The sequence below is a fragment of the Myotis yumanensis genome, unplaced genomic scaffold, assembly GCF_028538775.1.
Source record: "Myotis yumanensis isolate MYYU_CA2020_CCGP unplaced genomic scaffold, mMyoYum1.0.hap1 SCAF_1, whole genome shotgun sequence".
Lineage (NCBI taxonomy): Eukaryota > Metazoa > Chordata > Mammalia > Chiroptera > Vespertilionidae > Myotis > Myotis yumanensis.
This window is the reverse complement of record NW_027223752.1, coordinates 133586379-133607270: the sequence shown is the minus strand read 5'-3', so window position 1 is coordinate 133607270 and position 20892 is coordinate 133586379. Positions and strand designations below refer to the sequence as shown.

General features: G+C 42.9%; 1 protein-coding gene across 3 annotated transcripts in view; it reads right to left on the bottom strand.

Moving 5' to 3' along the window:
- The window catches only part of NMT2 (N-myristoyltransferase 2), a 78579-nt gene that overhangs the window by 15200 nt on the left and 42487 nt on the right, over positions 1–20892 (bottom strand). For all 3 annotated transcript variants that reach the window (XM_070431946.1, XM_070431937.1, XM_070431940.1), the window contains 5 exons: positions 18026–18144; positions 17839–17930; positions 17606–17722; positions 16101–16271; positions 14453–14561 (listed from right to left, as the gene is read on the bottom strand). In XM_070431946.1, the coding sequence (XP_070288047.1) occupies positions 14453–14561; positions 16101–16271; positions 17606–17722; positions 17839–17930; positions 18026–18144 (608 nt within the window). The remainder of the gene's footprint in view (positions 1–14452; positions 14562–16100; positions 16272–17605; positions 17723–17838; positions 17931–18025; positions 18145–20892) is intronic.

The window sequence follows — 20892 nt, the reverse complement described above, 5'->3', positions numbered from 1 at the left end:
ATCTGCAGGCCAGCTGTATAGCGTCACAGAGAAGCTTGTTAGAACTGCAGACTCTTGGCCTTGCCCCAGACTTAGCAGGTCAGAATCTGCAAGTTAGCAGGATTCCCTGGTAATCTGTATACACATTAAAGTTTGAGAAGCACTAAGTTAGAATATATGCTAGACCATGTGTTATACCCTATTGCTGTGTGCCAGGTCTTTGGTCAATATTGCCCAGGACACAAACAAAATCAAAGGAACACTCCAAGTTGATGTGTATACCAATGCCAAGGATTTTAGCAGCCTACACGGTAGGGCAGAGCGAGCTCAGCATGTGTTCTGGAGTATTGGGCTTTAACACTGCCTTGTCTGACAGTCTGAAACACAGCTGAAAAGAGTTGAGAAGCGTATTTCATTCAATGGCCTGTGAAAAGGATGTAGCTATTTTATTCTCATGAGCAACAAAAAAGAAATAATACTGATCAGAATGGGAAGGAAAGTGTTTTAATAGCTAAGATTTTTCTGAAGGCAAATGGCTGTCTGCCAAGGACTGTTTAGTCCTTTCATGCAATCTTTTGATTAAGGGTGATCAGAATATGCATTTGAGTCCTTTCTTCCAAAGCGTCACACTTTTTCCATTAGGTCACAGGAATAAACTTAAAGGTCAAGACATTTGGATTTGTTCAACTTCCTATCCTGACAAGAGCTCCAGACATCACTTAGCTCTCTAGGAACTGTCCAGACACCAGGACACTTGAGCCTGGAAGTGAAAAACCCACTCCATTTGCTGGTTTGTACAAACAAAACACTGAAAACTTAGAAATGCAATTTCATTTTTCCAGTTCACTTGATTTTTTTTTTCTTGAAGAAATAGTGGACACATTTAAGCAATAACTTGTATTGCTACTCTACCTTTTCCATCTTAATTATTTCTAAATATATGAAAATTAAAAGCTGACTCTACTGGTAAAATTAGATCAGTAGTATGGCAGAAGCCCAAGGTGGAAAATACGTTTTCATCTGCATGTGGCTCTTCTTGATGTTAGTTGTGCTGAGGTTTCTAGGCTCTGTGACAAAGAATGCTGATTGATTATTGATTAGGGGGGGGGAGGAGATGGCAGGCGCGTTCTTTGTATTTATAGACCCGATAGCTCTTCGCTGAGTATTTACTATGTACAACTCAGTTGTGATTTACGTAATCCATAAATACATAGTAAAGCAGCTAAAACTGTTTAATAGTCAAAACTAAAAGAATTTAAGTCCTTACCATTTAATACAGAACTTGTACTTCTAGCTTTCTGTGGATCTCAAAGCCAAAGGACAAGCAATCTCCAGGTCCTGGTCTCCATCTTAGGCTAACCTTTCAGGCAAGCAGGGCAATAACAGCTTGGATATGTGTTGAATGAATCCCTATGTTTTACAAAGTGAGGTGAAGACTACAAACGTGGAAAAAAGTCACCATTGGCTATGTAAAAATGACACTTCTGTGGCCTGGCATTTATATGCAAACCAGGTGTGAAATTACATTTTTCTTTTGTTTCCCCCCTAAGCCAATTTTAGCATTGGTAGCATTTTTAGACTGTAATTCACGGGAAGAGGGAACCTATGTGTTTCCAAATACTGTTAAATATAATAAATATATATTTCTAAATGCTAGTCGGAAGAGCAAAACCTTATAGAATGCATACTGCAGTCATTAATAAAAAAGATTATTTTCTGCTATGAGGATGACCTTGGAAATTTTAAATAGCCTTTCTCAATATTAGACATTTTCTTTTGTTATTGGTTCAGTAACAACAATACCAAGCACTTAGATTTATCAATGAAAGCAAAAGGACACATGCCATGTTAATAGAGAACACTCAGAAATGAAGAAAAGGCTTGCCAGATTCTCTCTAAAGCAAAACATTCTTCTGCAGCACAGTTGTCATGCATTCAATATTCACACTGCGAAATCACCAAAGTCCACATCCTGAAAGCAACTGTTAGCCTCCCCTTCATACTATGAAAGGTTATTGTGTACTTCCATAGAGCTTTACTAATGTGGTTATATCCACCCATATTTGTCATACTAGAAGTTAAATTAGAAATTTTAAAACAAAAGAATATATAAGGCTCTCATGTTGAGTGATGTGAGAGCGCACCTTGTCCTCTCCCCCTGAAATTTCAACAAGTTAACCAACTATAATTCAACAAAGAAATCCCTACTTAACACAGACACACACCTGAGAGACCTGCACATTGAAACATCAAAAGACGGGCATCCGGGAATAAATGGGGAGATGAGAAGGGAGGAAAGTGCACCCGGCCCGCAGATGCAGCCCTGCAGCTGGGAACTCTCGGCTCAGCTGGTAGATTCAAAGTACAAGGGTGAAAAATGATTCTCCAAGCAAATATCCACAGAAAGCACATGTAGCCATACTTATATCGGACAAAATAGATTTAAAGATAATAAGAGACAAAGATGGACACTTTATAATGATAAAGGATGCACTACATCAAGAAAACGTAACACTTCTTAATATATATGCATCCAACCAGGGAGCACTGAAATATATAAAACAACTACTCACAGAAGTAAAGGGAGAAAAAGATCAAAACACAATCATAGTTGGGGATCTCAATACTCCTTTACACCTCTAGAAAGATCAAATAAAGAAATATTGGCCTTAAATGAAACACTAGACCAAATGGATATAATTGACATTTACAGAACCTTTCATCCCAAGTGCACATAGAGCATTCTTAAGAATAGACCATATATTAAGTCACAAAACTAGTATCAATAAATTCAAGAAGATTGAAATTATACCAAGCATATTCTCTGATGGCAATGCCTTGAAATTAGAAATCAACTGCAAAATGGAAGTAAAGAAACCCACAAATACATGGAGCTTAAACAACATACTACCAAAAATTACTGGGTCAAATAAGAAATAAAATATAAACGACAAATGCTGGAGAGGATGTGTAGAAAAAGGAACACTCGTGCACTGCTGGTGGGAATGCAGACTGGTGCAGCCACTATGGAAGTCAGTATGGAGTTTCCTCAAAAAATTGGAAATGGAACTCCCATTTGACCCTGTGATCCCACTTCTAGGAATATATCCCAAGAAACCAGAAACACCAATCAGAAAGGATATATGCACCCCTATGTTCATAGCAGCACAATTCACCATAGCTAAGATCTGGAAATAGTGTAAGTGCCCATCAGTAGATGAATGGATTAGAAAACTGTGGTACATCTACACGATGAAATACTATGCTGCTGTAAAAAAGAAGGAATTCTTACCATTTGCAACAGCATGGATGGAACTGGAGAGCATTATGCTAAGTGAAATAAGCCAGTCACTGAAGGAAAAATACCACATGATCTCACTCATTTATGGATAATAAAGACCATTATAAACTTTTGAACAAAAATAGATACAGAGGCAGAGCTGCCTCGAACAAACTGTCCAACTACAGCGGGAAGGCCGGGAAGGGTTGGGGGGCAGGAGAGGAAGGGTAAGAGATCAACTGAAGGACTTGTATGCATGCATATAAGCATAACCAATGGACATAAGACACTGGGGGGTAGGGGCAGCCAGGGGATTGTCAAGGGCGGGGAAAAAAAGGAGACATATGTAATACTCTTTGTAATACTTTAAGCAATAATAATAAAAAAAAGAGTTCATAGCAAAATAAATAAGTAAAATGGAAAAAAAACCAAAAACAAAACAAAACACAAAAAAACAACAACATACTACCAAAAATGACTGGGTCAAATAAGAAATAAAAGATGAGATCAAAAGATATATAGAGACAAATGAGAATGACAATACAACATGTCAAAACATCTGGGATGCAGGGAAAGCATAATAAGAGGGAAGTTTATATCATTACAGGCCTATTTCAAAAAACAAGAAAAATCCCAAGTAAACAACCTAACATTACACCTTATAGAACTAGAAAAAAAAGAACAAAAGCAACCCAAAGTCAGTAGAAGGAAGGATATAATTAAAATTAGAGCAGAATTGAATGAAATAGACAACAAAAAGACTATACAAAAAATAATACAACAAAGAGCTGGTTCTTTGAAAAGATTAATGAAATTGACAAACCTCTAGTTAGACTAACTAAGGAAAAAAGGAAGAAGACCCATATAAACAAAATCAGAAATGAGAGAGAAGAAATTACCACAGACATCACAGAAATACAAAGGATACTAGAATACAATGAAAGATTATACACCACCAAATTCAATAACCTAGAGGAAATGTGTAAGTTTCTAGAAATATATAATCATCCTAGACTGAATCATGGAGAATTGAAAAAATTAAATAGAACAGTCAGCAGTGAGGACATTAAAACAACCATAAAAACAACAACAAAAACAAAAGTCCAGGACCAGATGGTTTCACCAGTAAATTCTACCAAACATTCAAAGAAGATTTAAAACTTATCCTTCTCAAACTCTTCCAAAAAATTGAAGACTCTACCAAAAAACTATTAGAAACAATAAACAAATACAGTCAAGTTGCAGGATACAAAATCAATGTGCAAAAATCCATTGCCTTCCTGTATACTAACAACAAAACTTCAGAAAAAGAAATGGGGAAAAAAAAATCCATTTGCAATTCCAACCAAAAGAATAAAATACCTAGGAATAAACTTAACAAAGACCGTGAAAGACTTATATACTGAAAACTACAAAGCATTATTAAAAGAGATTGAAAAAGACACAATAAAATGGAAAAAATATCCTGTGTTCATGGGTTGGAAGAATCAACATAGTTAAAATGGCCATATTACCCAGAGCAATATACAGATTTAATGCAATGCCCATCAAAATCCCAATGTCATTTTTTAATAAAATAAAATGAGAAACCACAAAAGACCCCAAATAGCCAAAGCAATCCTAAGAAAAAAAGAACCGGAGGTAAGATGCTACCGGACTTCAAATTATACTACAGAGCTACAATAATCAAAACAAGATGGTATTGGCAGAGAAACAGACACACATCTCTGTGGAACAGAAGAGAGAGCCAGCCCAGCTATAAAACCACATGTATATGGACAGATAATTTTTGACAAATGAGCCAGAAATACACAATAGAGTAAAGACAGTCTCTTTAATAAATGGTGCTGGGAAAACTGGAAAGCCACATGCAAATAGATGAAACTGGATTACAGTTTGTCTTTATGTACAAAAATTAATTCAAGATGAATCAAAGACCTAAATATAAGACCTGAAACAATAAGTTACATAGAAAAAAATATAGGTACCAAACTTATAGACCTTGGTCATAGAGAACATTTTATGAACTTGACCCCAAAGGCAAGGGAAGTAAACGTAAAAATAAATTAATGGGACTATATCAAACTAAAAAGCTTCTGCAAAACAAAAGAAACTGACAACACAAAGAGATAGCCAACCAGATGGGACATGATATTTACAAACAGTAGTTCTGACAAAGGTCTAATTTCCACAATATACAAAGAACTCATAAAACTCAACACCAAACAAATAGACAAACAACCCAATCAAAAAGTGGGCGAAGGACTTGAAAATACACCTCTCCCAAGAAGACATACAACAGCCAATAGATACATGAAAAGATGTTCAATTTCACTGGCAATCAGGGAAATGTAAATTAAAAAACTACAATGAGATACCACCTCACACCTGTTAGAGTGGCCATTATCAACAAGACAAGCAACAACAAGTGTTGGAGAGGTTGTGGAGAAAAGGGAACCCTCATCACTGCTGGTGGGAATGTAGACTGGTACAACCACTATGGGGAGATTCCTAAAAATATTAAGAATAGAGCTACCATACGAGCCAGCAATCCCTCTCCCTTGTTTATACCCAAAAAACTCAAAATCATGTACTTGCAAAGATATATGCACCCCTATGTTCACTGCAGCATTATTCACAGTGGCCAAGACATGAAAACAACCAAAGTGTCCTGTGATAGAGGACTGGATAAAGAAGATGTGGTACATATACACAATGGAGTACTACTCAGCCATAAGAAAGGATGAAAGAGTGCCATGTGTAACAACATGGATGGGCCTTGAGAACATTGTGCTAAGTGAGATAAGTTGGTCAGGAAAAGCTAAGAACCACATGATTTCACTCATATGTGGGCTATAAAACTGAAACTTGTGAACACAAACAGCAGTGGGTGATTACCAGAGGGAAGGGGGTGGGGGGGACAGGGGGTCTTAATATATTGTGACAGGAGTAGATTTGACTTTGGGTGGTGGATACATGGTGCAATATACAGATCTTATAACATAGAAGCCCACACCTGAAACCTATATATTCATATCAACCACTTTCAGAACTGCTACTTCAAGTCTCTGAAGGTTAGAAAATTGGGTAGTAGGGTGTAGATGAGAAACACAGTGAAAGAGTAAGCCTGGTCAAATAGTCAGGAGAAAGTATATAAACTTAGCAATTTATAAGCACTTCAAGTATTCACAGAAGCAGTAAAGCACAAGAGAACAGACTAGTCAGCTATCTACACTAATAAAAGAGAAACATGGTAATTAGCGTACGACCGCTATCCTTCCCATTGGCTAATTAGCGAGATATGCAAATTAATCACCAGCCAAGATGGCAGTTAACCGCCAACAAAGATGGCGGTTAATTTGCCTATGTAGGCACAATGCAGGGAGGCAAAAGGGAAAGCACGGAAGAAGCCCCCTGCCACTGACAGTGATCAGAAACCCAGGGGGGAGCTAAGAGCCGGGGGGGCATGATCAGAGAATCAGGGCCTTTGCCGCACTGGCCAGTGATAGTGGGAAGTAGGGGTGGAGCCAGCGATGGGAGCTGGGCAGGGGCGGCTGCAGCTGGAGGGGTCCCCTGCCCAGGCCTAATGCCTCGGCCAGAGGTGTTAGGCCTGGGCAGGGGCGGTGCCAGCGATCACTGGGCGGCTGTAGCTGGGGGGGTCCCCTACCCGGGCCTAATACCTCGGCCAGAGGCGTTAGGCCCGGGCAGGGGCAGTGCCAGCGATCATGGGGCGGCTGCAGCCGGGCAGGGGCAGCTGCAGCTGCGGGTCGCCGCTGCCCGGGCCTAAAGCCTCGGCCAGAGGCATTAGGCCTGGGCAGGGGCGGTGCCAGCGATCAGGGGGCGGCTGCAGCTGGTTGGTCCCCTGCCCAGGCCTAACACCTTGGCCAGAGGTGTTAGGCCTGGGCAGGGGCGGTGCCAGTGATCATGCGGAGCAGGGGCAGAGTCGCTGATGGTGGGAGCTTGGGGTCCCCTGCCCCGGCCTAATGCCTTGGCCACAGGCGTTAGGCCTGGGAAGGGGTGGAGCAGGAGGTCCCTTGGAGAGCTGTGGGTCCCCTGCCCAGGCCTAATGCCTGGGTGAGAGGCATTAGGGTGGAGCCGTCAATCGCAGGGAGCAGGGGCCGAGTTGGCGATGGTGGGGTGCTGGGGGTCCCTTGCCCAGGCCTAATGCCTTGGCCAGAGGTGTTAGGCCTGAGCATGGGCAGAGCCAGCGATCGTGAACAGGGGCGGCGTGGGCGATTGTAGGGAGCTGGGGGTCCCCTGCTCACCCTGATCCGGGACACCCTTCAGGGCAAACCAGCTGGCTCCCACCCGTGCACCAGGCTTCTATCCTATATAATAAAAGGGTAATGTGCACATGCAATTTTTTTTTCCAAATATATTTTATTGATTTTTTACAGAGAGGAAGGGGGAGGGATAGAGAGTTAGAAACATCGATGAGAGCGAAACTTCGATCAGCTGCCTCCTGCACACCCCCTACTGGGGATGTGTACGCAACCAGAGTACATGCCCTTGATGAGAATCGAACCTGGGACCCTTCAGTCCGCAGGCCGACGCTCTATCCACCGAGCCAAACCCGTTAGGGCGGTAATGTGCAAATTGACCCTAACAGCAGAAGGACTGGGAATGACTGGTCACTATGACACCCACTAACCACCAGGGGGCAGATGCTCAATGCAGGGCTGCCCCCTGGTAGTCAGTGCACTCCCACAGGGGGAGCTCTGCTCAGCCACAAGCCAGGCTGACGGCATCACAGCGGCGATGGTGGGAGCCTCTCCTGCCTCCTCAGCAGCTCTATGGATGTTCAACTGCAGCTTTGGCCCGCTGGCAAGTGGACATCCCCCAAGGGATGTATCACTGCCAGCTCAGGCACAATCCCCCGGGGAGCAGGCCTAAGCCAGCAGGTGGACATCCCCAGAGGGGTCCCAGACTGTGAGAGGGCACAGGCTGGGCTGAGGGACCCCCGGGTGCACAAATTTTTGTGCACCGGGCCTCTAGTCCTATATAATAAAAGGGTAATATGCAAATTGACCTTAACGGCAGAACGACCAGGAACAACTGGTTGCTATGATGCGCACTGACCACCAGGGGGCAGATGCTCAACATAGGAGCTGCCTTTTGGTGGTCAGTGCGTTTCCACAGGGGGAGCATCTCAGCCAGAAGCTGGCTCATGGCTGGCCAACACAGCAGTGGTAGCAGGAGCCTCTCCCACTTCCGCAACAGCACTAAGGACATCCAACTTCCAGCTTAGGCCTGCCTAAGCCAGCAGGTTGACATCCCCTGAGGGGTCCCAGACTGCAAAAGGGTGCAGGCCTCTAGTAAAATAACATAAGGTCCTAAGAAACGGGGAGAATATTCACTTTTGCGGACCAACAATGGCTTACTGATCTCAGGGCCTAAACTTGCTTCTTTCTGACATCGTGAAGTTACATACTCTTAAAAAAAAAATCTAGAGAAGCATGAAATAAAATTTAAAATGTAAACCAGAAACACTCAAATTTTAGCTGTTGTCTTCAGGAAGATATGGGAAGAACACAAAGCTTAGATAAAAATAGTAACTGGCATAATCTGAAAGAGGGAAGTGGTAATGTTTTCTGAGTGTGCAATAAAACACAAAAACTATTTTCCAGTAACTGAGAAAATCTTAAATTTCACCAGCAAATTCTTATCTCAATCAGACTTACTTTCCCACAGTCCAACTAATATGCATTACTCATTGGACTCTGTATATGAAATGTGTGTAACATCTGCTTATATGGGCATAAGGAAATAAAGCTCAGAGTCTATCAAAAAACAGAAGCAGTGTTGTATGTCAGACTATGAGGCATGTCTGTTTTAGAGGCAAGATTCCAGAGTGGAAATGTAAGCAGTGATTATGGTTATTTATTTGATTTAAAAAAGGAGCAGTAGGACACTAAATACTAAAAAATAAATAAATAAATAAATAAATCGTCTACTGCTACTAAATCTAGAACATCTTGTGTGTCTTCACATGTCTTCACAGGCGTGTCCTTGCAACACAGCAGAAAGCTGGGAGATTAATCTGAATCCTGTTCTTTATCTGTTTTTTAAAAATCTGACAGAAAGAATCCAACTTTGTTTGGAAATGCTCACAAACCAGCATTTAAAGGGTAGAGAAATGCATTAGTCTCGGAGAAACCTTAGTATTTGAGTTAGCAGTAGTTAATGGCATGGGCTCCTGCATAGTTCTGTCCTGACTTTAAACCTCTGGGCAAATAAGTCTGGTGTTTCCATATCCTCTTTTGCAAAACAGGGAAAGGGACCTGCCCGCCTATGACTGTTCTAAATAAATAAGTAAGTAAGTAAATTAATTAATTAATTAATTAATAAATAAATAAGACTACAGATGTGCAATGTCTAGCATGATGTTGGCCACAATGAATGTTAACTCGTAGTCAGAAGTCTACAAAAAAGACATAAAGCAGCACTGTAAGCAGAAACAGTAATAATGAATCAGAAAATAAGACATCCACAGGGCAAAAGTTGCACTCAACAAAGTTGTTGTCTTTAGGCTTAATAATACAAACCTATTCTTAAATAACGCGATTGCTAGGGGTGGCAGCATCCATCTGGGCCTGTGAGGGAGGAGGTCTGGTGTACGCTGCATTATACAGCTTCTAACTCAAGTGACTGCTGTCGGCACCAATTTTCCAAATTCTGTACTTTCATCTCTTCTACCCCCTCTTTTTTCTCATTTATTTACTCTTTATCTTTCTTCCCTTCTCTATGACTGAAACATGCCAACGAGAGCTGTTTGGGCCTTGACAATCGTCCTTTCCTGTCTTAACCTAAACTCTAATGACTATACAGAGAGAAATTTGGTAGGACTGAGCAATGATGCCCCCACAAGAGGTGTGTTAGAGTCGACTGCAGAAGTAAAAAGATCTAATAGGCAAAAAAATGGAAGTCTGGGGCCTGCATACCAAGACCACAACTTATTAATGACACGCCCTATCTAAGTGTCACATTTCACAAGCCTCGGCCTTTTCATCTGTAAAATGGGGATAAGAAGTACCAACTTCAAAAGGTTATTGTAAGAATCCTACCCTATATAATAAAACCCTAATATGCGAATCGACCGAATGGCAAAACGCTATGACACGCACTGACCATCAGGGGGCAGACGCTCAATGCAGGAGCTGCCCCTGGTGGTCAGTGTGCTCCCACGGGGCTCTCATTGTCCAGCACCACTCAGCCAGAAGCCAGGCTCACGGCTGGTGAGAGCCTCTCCCGCCTCCACTGCAGGCAGGTGGTAAGGAGTGAGGGGTCCCGGACTGTGAGAGCCCCGGACTTCAAGAGGGATGTCTGACTGTGAGTCTAAGCTGGCAGGCAGACATCCCCCAAGGGGTCCCGGACTGCGAGAGGGTGCAGGCCGGGATGCACCACACACACACACAACACACACATACACACACACACACACACACACACACACACACACACTGCACAAATTTCATGCACCGGGCCTCTAGTATACTGAATAACATATGTGAGAACCCTTTATAACTTTAGTTTATTGGGGAAATAAAAACCAATTCTTGACCAGTGACTTTTACCAACTGTTATCTGTGTTGATTGATTCTTGTTCAAAAACATAAAGGCTAATGGACAAAGTCAAGTCTAAAAGAGGACATTCAGAAAGCCAAGAGACATATGAAAACATGCTCAAAGTCACTAATAATCTGAGAGATGCAAATCAAAACAACAATGAGGTACCATCTCACACCTGTCAGAATGGCTATCATCAACAAATCAACAAACGACAAGTGCTGGAGAGGATGTGGAGAAAAAGGAACACTTGTGCACTGCTGGTGGGAATGCAGACTGGTGCAGCCACTATGGAAGTCAGTATGGAGTTTCCTCAAAAAACTGGAAATGGAACTCCCATTTGACCCTGTGATCCCACTTCTAGGAATATATCCCAAGAAACCAGAAATACCAATCAGAAAGGATATATGCACCCCTATGTTCATAGCAGCACAATTCACCATAGCTAAGATCTGGAAATAGTGTAAGTGCCCATCAGTAGATGAATGGATTAGAAAACTGTGGTACATCTACACGATGGAATACTATGCTGCTGTAAAAAAGAAGGAACTTTTACCATTTGCAACAGCATGGATGGAACTGGAGAGCATTATGCTAAGTGAAATAAGCCAGTCAATGAAGGAAAAATACCACATGATCTCACTCATTCATGGATAATAGAGTCCATTATAAACTTTTGAACAATAATAGATACAGAGGCAGAGTTGCCTTGAACAGACTGTTAAACTACAGCAGGAAGGCCGGGGAGGGTGGGGGGGCAGAAAGGGGGGCGGGTAAGAGATCAACTGAAGGACTTGTATGCATGCATATAAGCATAACCAATGGACATAAGACACTGGGGGGTAGGGGAGGCCAGGAGATTGTCAAGGGCGGGGAAAAAAAGGACACATATGTAATACCCTTTGTAATACTTTAAGCAATAAAAAAATTTAAAAAAAAATAAGTCAAAATATTGTTAGCAGCTCAAATTCTAATCATCCTGAATAAGCCCATAATAGGTACTAAAACTCCTTATTCTTCATTCCATTTTGGGCAACCTACATGTAAGTGGGCACTTTCCTTAGATACAAACTAGAGTGCCTTAGTCAACAAGCTGAAGTCTGGGGAGACCAAAGCAGAAGAGCATTAGCCTCTCGTGAGAAAAGCAGGAGAGCTTCAAGTTTTAAATTCAACTGACAGGTAGCAAAGCAGTTAACAACTGGCAAGGGGGACGCTGAGAATGAACAGTGCCTACCGAGGGCGTGTTTCGTCTCAGCTGGGTGTGGTGCCCTTTATTCTCACTGCCATCTGTGTCCCTGTAACTGTGCCGCTCAGTTGCTCTGGGTCTTGGCCATTACCATAAACTGTTTCTAGTTTCAAAAGAATCAGTAAATATTGTCATGGCAACAGTGTGACCTCTCTGAACATCTTCCTATTTCTTCATTTCCTTTCTGCCCCATAGCTGGAGAGGCCTGCTCCTTCCTTCCCAGGTTGTGTACACCCTCCTTCTTCAGGTCACTGCGTTTTTTATTTCCATCTGCTCTGATCTACACTGCCCCTCCCTGCTAAGCCTCAAAGAGAGGCAGTGAGCTCATTAGTCCGAGCCCCACTTCTGTAACAGCAGCTAAGACAGAGGGAAGGGCATGTTTCTGATCCCACTGCCAGCTCGTGAAGCCCAAGAATGATGACCCTGACACGTCCAACACCTGCTTTCCTTCACCTCCACTTCTCTCCTTATTAAGTTCTGCCTAAGGTCAGACATTAGGTGATTCTTGTCTATTATCAGAAAAAAGACATCAATTCTGCAGCCACTGATTACCTGCATTTGGCAAACAACTGGTCAAAAGGCAAAAGGAACTGGAGTGTGCTGCACCCAGAATGGTCACAGTTCGAGAGGAACATGGCTATATTCTACACGACTCCCTCAACCCAGTTAAAATATTAACTAAACTGCTTTGTAAATACCCCCAAAATAGAATAACTCCGAAGAAATCAAACTTCAAACAAAAGATCCCATCTGTGGCAGAGAGATTCTAGATGGCCTCCTGGTACTCACACCCTTGGGATCACTCCTCTCAAGTGCGGGTGGACCTGTGACTGGTGTCTAACCAACGGAACATGGCGATGGCGACTGGATGCCACTTTTGTGAATTGGGAGTAAGGTTCTAACGTCCATCTGCTGGGAGAGTCTCTATGGACACTCTCCTCACTGGTTCTGATGAACAAGCTGCCATGTTGTAAGCCCCCGTGGGGAGAACCCCATGTGGCAAAGAACTGATGGCGGCTAGGGCGGACAGTCAGCAAGGAACTGAGCCCTCGTCCAGCTGCCCGCAAGGAACTCACGCCTGACAACAGCCATGTGAGCTTGGACGTGGAGCCATCCCTGCAGGTTTCCAGGTGAGACCGGGCTGACGCCTTGGTGGCAGCTTCATGAGAGACCCTGAAGCAGAGGCCTCAGCTAGCTGTGCCTTCATTCCTGGCCCACAGAACTGGGAGACAGTAAATGTATTGTTTTAAGCTGCTACATTTGTAGTCATTTGTTACACAGCAATAGATAACTAATCCACCATCCAAGCCAAGATGGTAAACATTTAAATTTTTACAATAGAATATTACTCAGCAATAAAAAAGAATGAAATGTTGCCATTTGCAACAACATGGATAGACCTAGAAAGTATTATGATAAGTGGAATAGTCAGAGAAAGACAAATACCGAATTATTTCACTTATATGTGGAATCTAAAAAACAAAGCCAATAACAAATGAATAAATTAAACAAAACAGCTTAGATATAGAAATAAGCTGATGTTCGCCAAAGGGGAGAGTATTAAGGGGATGGATGAAATTAAAACAAAAAGTTTAAATAATAAGAACAAATACATTTTCCCCTATTAAAATACAGGCAATTTTTCATGTTGGGAATTTGCTAGTTTAAAAAGATGATAATTTATTTATAAGATATTATTTCCTCTCCCAGGTCTCTCCTTTTAACCTCATACCTTAGTTCCATTGCGTTAAGATTTCATCAGAAGCCTGAAACTTTTCTTCCCTTTTACTTAACACTTGGAGTCGGGGAAACGAGTTAAGTCGGCTCGCGTGAATTGCGCGTACTCCGCGGGAGCCGTCTTAACTCGGTTCATATAGATTTGCGGTGGAGTGCGGGAAACGTGTAAACTCGGGCCGATTGTAACTGCGTATTACCAAATATTTGTTTGTTTGCCGTTCACAAAGATACCTACCTGCGTATGCGAACCGTTTCATACCCATTGGGGTAATAGGTATCATAAAAATCCCTGATTTTGCGCGGGAAACCTAAATAATTGCCCGCGCCATCTTATATTTTGCCGGGAAATTCACCCCACACCGGAGTGTTAACAAACCATAAATACTCAAAATTTCAAAACTTACGTCTTGCGTTTAATCCCATCCAACCCAAAACTGAAGAACTTAGACTTAAAAAACAAATTGGTATTTCCAAGTGAACTTCCTTATTTTTCCTCGCCCCTGAATTTTATGCAGTCCTTTTAGCTACCTATTCATATCTTCTGATACATAAGCCAGTTTTTTAGACTCCTGCAAATAATTCTTTTCTACATTGAAAGTTTCAGTCATTACAGTCTTGAAAAACTGCAAATTGTTTTTACTTACATCTGGAAGTCTGTACAGCTTCATTGTTCTCTGTAAAGTCATATTTCTACTCAAGTGAGAAAATTTCACTTCTACCAATTTTCTGGGGTTTAGTGACCGATGCCAGTATCTGGAATACAATAAAGTTTGAAAGTCGGACTGATTTCTGACTCTCCAAGTTTTTACTCTAACTCAGTTGTGGTAGAACATTTAATGAATACTTATGTTATGCCTGGCACAATGCTGGATGCAATTATTCCAATGCAATTATTTCTTTCTTTATTTTATCAGTCATTTTTTACCTCTAAAATATGCCCTGCATCCCTAGTTATGTTCCTCTGTAGTTTGTGATCTTTCATCTCTTTCAGTATAGAGGTATCTTAAAATTGTAAAAGTCTTATGAATAATGACCAGTTTGCAAGTATTTCATAACCATCCCTGATTCTATAGAAAGCAACCCAAAAGTTTAAAAACTTGAAAATATTCCCCCTAAATTAGTACAGCCTTCATATTTATCTAACAAACAACCAATAAAACAACTTTTTTCTTTCTTTTTTTAAAAGTTGGTTTCAGAGAGAGAGGAAGAGAGAGGGAGAGAGAGAGAGAAACATTGATCAGTTGTCTCCCATGCACACCCTGATGGGGGACCAAACCCGCAACCGGGGCATGTGCTCCAACTGGGATTCAAACTGGCAACCTTTAGTGCACAGGACAACACCCAACTAATTGAGTCACACCAACCAGGGCATGAAACGAACTTGAATTTCTTGAGTGATCCCAGTTTAGGTACTGGGCTAAATGATTTGTATTAACATGTACCTATAAGTACCAAGTGCTACCCAATTGCGCCACAAGAGCTCCAATATGCACCTGTGAAGTCTTATTTATCCTGTTTATTTATGAATAATTTCATAGGACATAGTAATTTTATGGTTTAATGTTTTTATACTATGTTTACCTGAAGTTTCATTTTATTTGAATAAATGAAAATAGTGGAGGGAGAGAAACTGATTCTTCAGAAGCAGGTTAGTCAAGTGACAACCTGACATTCAATTTTCTCCCTGGATTAACCTCTGAAAGCTTGGTAAGAGCAGACTGAGTCATAAAATCAGAGCTTATGCCTTTTCTTATTCTTAGCAAACAAGAATGTCTAGGCTTTTTTACCAGACATTTGGAACAGCACTGCAGAGCACGTATAAGACTGAGTGTTGGAGGAGAAAAGGAAATGGTACCACCCTGGATATTTCCACATCACGATGCCCGGGGTTTCTCTATGTGTTTTTCCTGTAATGTATACAATTAGGGCATAACTGGGTCACCCACATGCAGAATCTGATAAGATGTGGCTCTGGATATAATGCAATCCCCAGGACCCCTGAGAGGTGCCTCGACCAGACCAGACCTTCCAGTCTTTCAAATGGAAGAGACACAAATACAGCTCCAGATCGTTGGCATACAAGTGGCTGTACGGTAACTGGAAAGAAGACTGGATTCAGTGGTTCTTGCTTCTAGTCTCCATCTCTGCTATCAACCAACTACATAATCACAGGTCAGCCAAAATCCCTCTGAGCTACACAACTCACAAGTGAGAATAACACTACCAGCAACAGGGTAGGAAGGCTCAATGTTTAGGTACAGGTAAGATGCAAGATAAGGGTGTTGCTATTACCTGCACGTGGCCACTGGCTTTGGAAGAACCACGCCAGCAGTATAAACGGCCTGGAAAATCCCTTCCAGGTTCACTCTTCTAGTTATTTCTCGAATTAACACTGGGGCTACCCGTTTTGATCTCAATTTTTTATGAACACAAAGAAAGTTGATTTCCACCATCTTCTTCACACTAAGAAATAAAGAAAATCAGAGCAAACTTAAGATGAACATGTTTTTTAAAATAAGACAACACCCATAAAATTTCAAAGAATAAAAATGGAAAGACCTCCTTATATCTAATATTAAAGAAATATATTCTTTGCTCTAGACCAGTGGTCGGCAAACTCATTAGTCAACAGAGCCAAATATCAACAGTACAATGACTGAAATTTCTTTTGAGAGACAAATTTTTAAACTTAAACTATATAGGTAGGTACACTGTTATTAACTTAATTAGGGTACTCCTAAGGCTAAGGAAGAGCCACACTCAAGGGGCCAAAGAGCCGCATGTGGCTCGAGAGCTGCAGTTTGCCGACCACGGCTCTAGACATTTCAAATTCAGACTGATACACTATTTCCCATACACCCCTACTTTATAACTCTAGACTACAGAGATGCAAATCTCTTATTCTAAATAAATTTTAGGACTCTGTTTGAAGTTTCTTAAAAGTTTTTGATTTAGAAACTGGATCTGAGGTGCCTCAGAGTTTCTCTATGTGTTTTTCCTGTAATGTATACAATTATGGCATCACTGGTCATCCACATGCAGAATCTGATAAGATGTTGCTCTGGATATAATGCAATCCCCAGGACCCCTGAGAGGTGCCTCGACCAGACCAGACCTGGTGCTGTTCTGAGCTACACTAAACCTTCTAGAGCTCCAAAGCCCATTCCCGGGTATGCAGGTATGCAAGCATTTCATTCAGCACACAGCATTCCTTGGGAGCAAATGTTTTTTAGCAGCAAACAACCCATTGTATTGAAAGGTAAAACAATCTATTATGCACTAGATCTTTGACTTTCAAGAGCTGGGTCTTTGACTTTCTAGACTGAAGACCCAGAGCAAAAATGCAACACACACTTATCCTATGAAAGAGAAAGACTTTTAAAAAAACCTCTCCTAAAACTTTCTAAAGTAATTTCCCCAGAAATAAATCTAAAATACCTATTTATAGCTTTATTTATTCCGCTACATTCATATATACATGCACATGTATGTTCATATATGTGCACAAACATATCTCTGTGTGTGCATGTATGAGACTGAGAGGCAGAGGAAGAAAAAGAGAGTTGTCCTTTTTGTTGTTCACAAACCAATGTTTAAAAAATCAATAGACTTTTTTTTTTAGAGCAGTTTTAAGTTCAAAAGTGAGCAGAATGTGCAGAGTTCCCACATACCCCCCCTCGCCCCCAACCTCCCCTCTATCAATAGCCTGGATTAAGTCACTTTTAAAAGCCTCTTATAACTGCAATCCTTGAAAAAGCAACACATCAAAACTGACACGGGCAAGCTTTCATATGTACCTGTCGTAAATCCGAATGTTTGCTGGGATGGCACTTATGAACCCTACCAGTTTTTTGTTCGAAGACACTCTGACTCCACAGTGCCACTGAAGAAGCCAGCCTGGGGGACGCAGAGCCCTGAAGTCAACATAGGCAGGGAAAACAGGGGCCAGTTAGTGTCCAAGAATACAGGGACAGACCGAGACGCGCCAGCCCGCCGCCCCGCCACAGCCAGTGAGGCCAGCAAGACTCACCACAGCAGGAACTCGGGCGAATAGTCAAACCGGAACATGTTGTCATCGTCCTCTACGTAATTCTCATTTAACAAGGTGTACAACTCCTTGAGCTGCAAGACCAAACAGGTGTGGGTTTATGGTGCTCAGAACCCACTCAGAAGCAATCCGCATGAACGCAAGTGTTGAATTTGAGCGTTTTACTCACCACTTCTGCATTACCCAAATCTAACGTGTCCCACATAAAGCCCTGTGGCAAGGAGTACGGTTCTTGGCGCACATTGTCTTTATCTGCTTCAATTGCACCATGAGATGTTATCACTTCATCTGAAGAGGAGAGAATAGAAGACAAAAAGAGAATATTCAGTTACAAAGCATTCTGATGATCCAAAATGGTCCGTTACATAAAATAAAACCATATTTAGGGCCCTTGGGGTTAATATAATCATTAACATACTATTATTTCAGCTACTTCTAGAGTGAAAAAGGGTGGCTAGGTAGTGGTGGAGAATAACAGCTATTTCACCACTAAAAGGAGAAATCCTCTGTCATACAATGACAAAGTGTACAATGAAACGATGGTGATTTCTGTCTCGACCCCCTATTACAGATTAATTGTGTAGCAAGCACCATGGGAGACAACAGAGGTTTGATGACAGACTTTTATTCTGCACTTCAAGTAACTGGAGGAGGCGGGGACAGGGGACGGAGTGAGGGGAGAAGGCTGCAGTGACCTCTGACCACTTCCAGCAAAATCTAAAATTAATTTCAGAACTGTTACTGTCTCTCCACCTGGATTGCTGGCAGCACAGTTCAAGTCATCGATGTCTTAGCAATTTGCACAAAGGTGCCCTTTTCCCATTTCTTCCCTGCAGCTTGCCAATGTGGCTGGGATAAAACCCAGACTCCGACCATGCCGCTGCCTGCCTGGCCCCCTGGGACCCCCACCCGGCCCAGCTCCCAGGCTTAGCCACACTGACTGCCCCCATGCTGGCCCCAGCTCAGAGCCCTCGCAAGGCCCTCCCATGCTCTTTACCGGGCTGGCCACTTAAATTTTTTCAGATATAAGCTTACACACAGCTTTCTCACAGCATCCTTCCCTGACTAAAGCTTTTTCCTACTTGGAGTATATCCTCCTCCCAACCCCTACCTGGCCACCACTTACCCTACTTTCATGCCACTATTTCCCCCATATGTACCCCAGTGCCTGGCATTTAATAACAAACACACAACAAATATCTGCTAAATGTAATTCAGCCATAAAAAAAGAAGGAAATCATGCCATTTGGACAACATGGATGGACCTTGAAGGTGTTATGCTAAATGAAAAAAGTCAGACAGAGAAAGACAAATTACCATATGATCTCACTTATATGTGGCATCTAAAAAAATAGGAAAACCAAAACGAACTCATGGATACAGAAAACAGATTGGTGGTTGTCAAAGGCAGGAGACGGAGGGTGGAGAAGTGGGTAAAGGGGGTCAAAAGGTACAAACTTTCAGTTATAAGATAAATAAGTCCTTTAATGTATAGCATGGTGACTATAATTCATAATATATTACATATTTGAAAGTCTGCTAAGAGGATAAATCTTAAAAGTTCTCATTACAGGTGAGAACCAAGATGGCGGCGTAGGGAGTGGACCTGTGCGTGCTGCTCTCTCACAGCATCATTGAAACGACCAACTATGAGGCAAACAACCACCACTCAGAACCATGGGGAAGTTGGCCCAGTGGGAGATCTACAACTGGAAGAAAAGAAAGAAGCGCAGTGAGACTGAGTGGGAGCTACGGAGGCACCAAAAACAGAGGTACGCAGTCACACGCCAGGCGGGCTGCAAATGGATTCATGGTTTTTCTTCAATCGGAAGCGGTTACAAACCCTCGAATCCTCCGGGCTTGCTCGGGGCGGGTCTGAGGCCCCAGATCCCACAGGGAGAGGCGGCCACGGCCTTGCAGTGGTCGGAGAGTGAGGGAAGCTCTGACGCGCGGCTGCTCGTCGCGGCTGCTCGTCGGCACTGAGGGACAAGAAGTCCTGGTGTCCCGGGGCGGCGAGGGGCGCGGAGACGCCGCCATCGCTATTTCCTCCGCGCTGGCAACTCCCTGAGACCCTATCATCTGGGCTGTGCCAGAGGCACAAGAGGGAATGACTGTGCTTTTACAAACTCTCAAATCCACTAAGCTGGTTCGGGCGGGTCTCTGAGGCCCCAGGCCCCAAGGCGAGAGACGGCACGGCCTTCTAGCGGTCAGAAAGCGAGGGAGGCTCTGGCGCGCGGCGAGGGGACGAAAAGTCCTGGAGTCCTGGATAGGCAAGGGGCCGCTGAGTCTCCGCCCCGGTGACTCTGTGACCCCGCCCTACGCAATTTACATTCCCATCTGGGCTGTGCCAGACTCACAAGTAGAAACGCCTTTGCTTTTGCAAACTTTCAAATCCACTGAGCTGGTTCGGGCGGGATCATGAGGCACCAGACCCTATGGGGGAGAGGCAGCATGACCTTGCAGCCATCAGAAAGCGAGGGAGACTCTGTTGCACAGCTGCTCGTCGGCACTGGGGGACACAAAGCCCTGGCAGAGAGTCAAGGGGCCGCGGAGACCCAGCCAGTGCTATTTGCTCCGCCATGGCGACTCCCTGAGACTCAGCCCTGATCAATTTACATCCCCATCCAAGCTGTGCCAGGTGCACAAAAAGACCCACCTGCGCTTTTGCAGCCTAACCCAACAAATCGCAGACTTCAACTGCTCGCAGCCATGGGAGACACACTCAAGAAGCAGACCCAGGAGAACCAGGATGGCGGCTAAGGAAGAGACCTGTGCATGCTACCTCACAGAACAACATCAAAACTACCAACTATCGGACAAACACCTATCATACAGAACCATGGGAAAGTTGGCCCAGTGGAAGCTCTACAACTGGAAGGAGAGAAAGAACTTTGAGACTGAGTAGGATGTGCAGAGACACCAAGTACAGAGCCCAACCCAACAAACTGCAGATTTCAACTCCTCGCATAGAAAGAAGAGCATTGAGACTGAGTAGGATGTGCAGAGGCACCAAGTACAGAGCCCATCCCAGCAGGC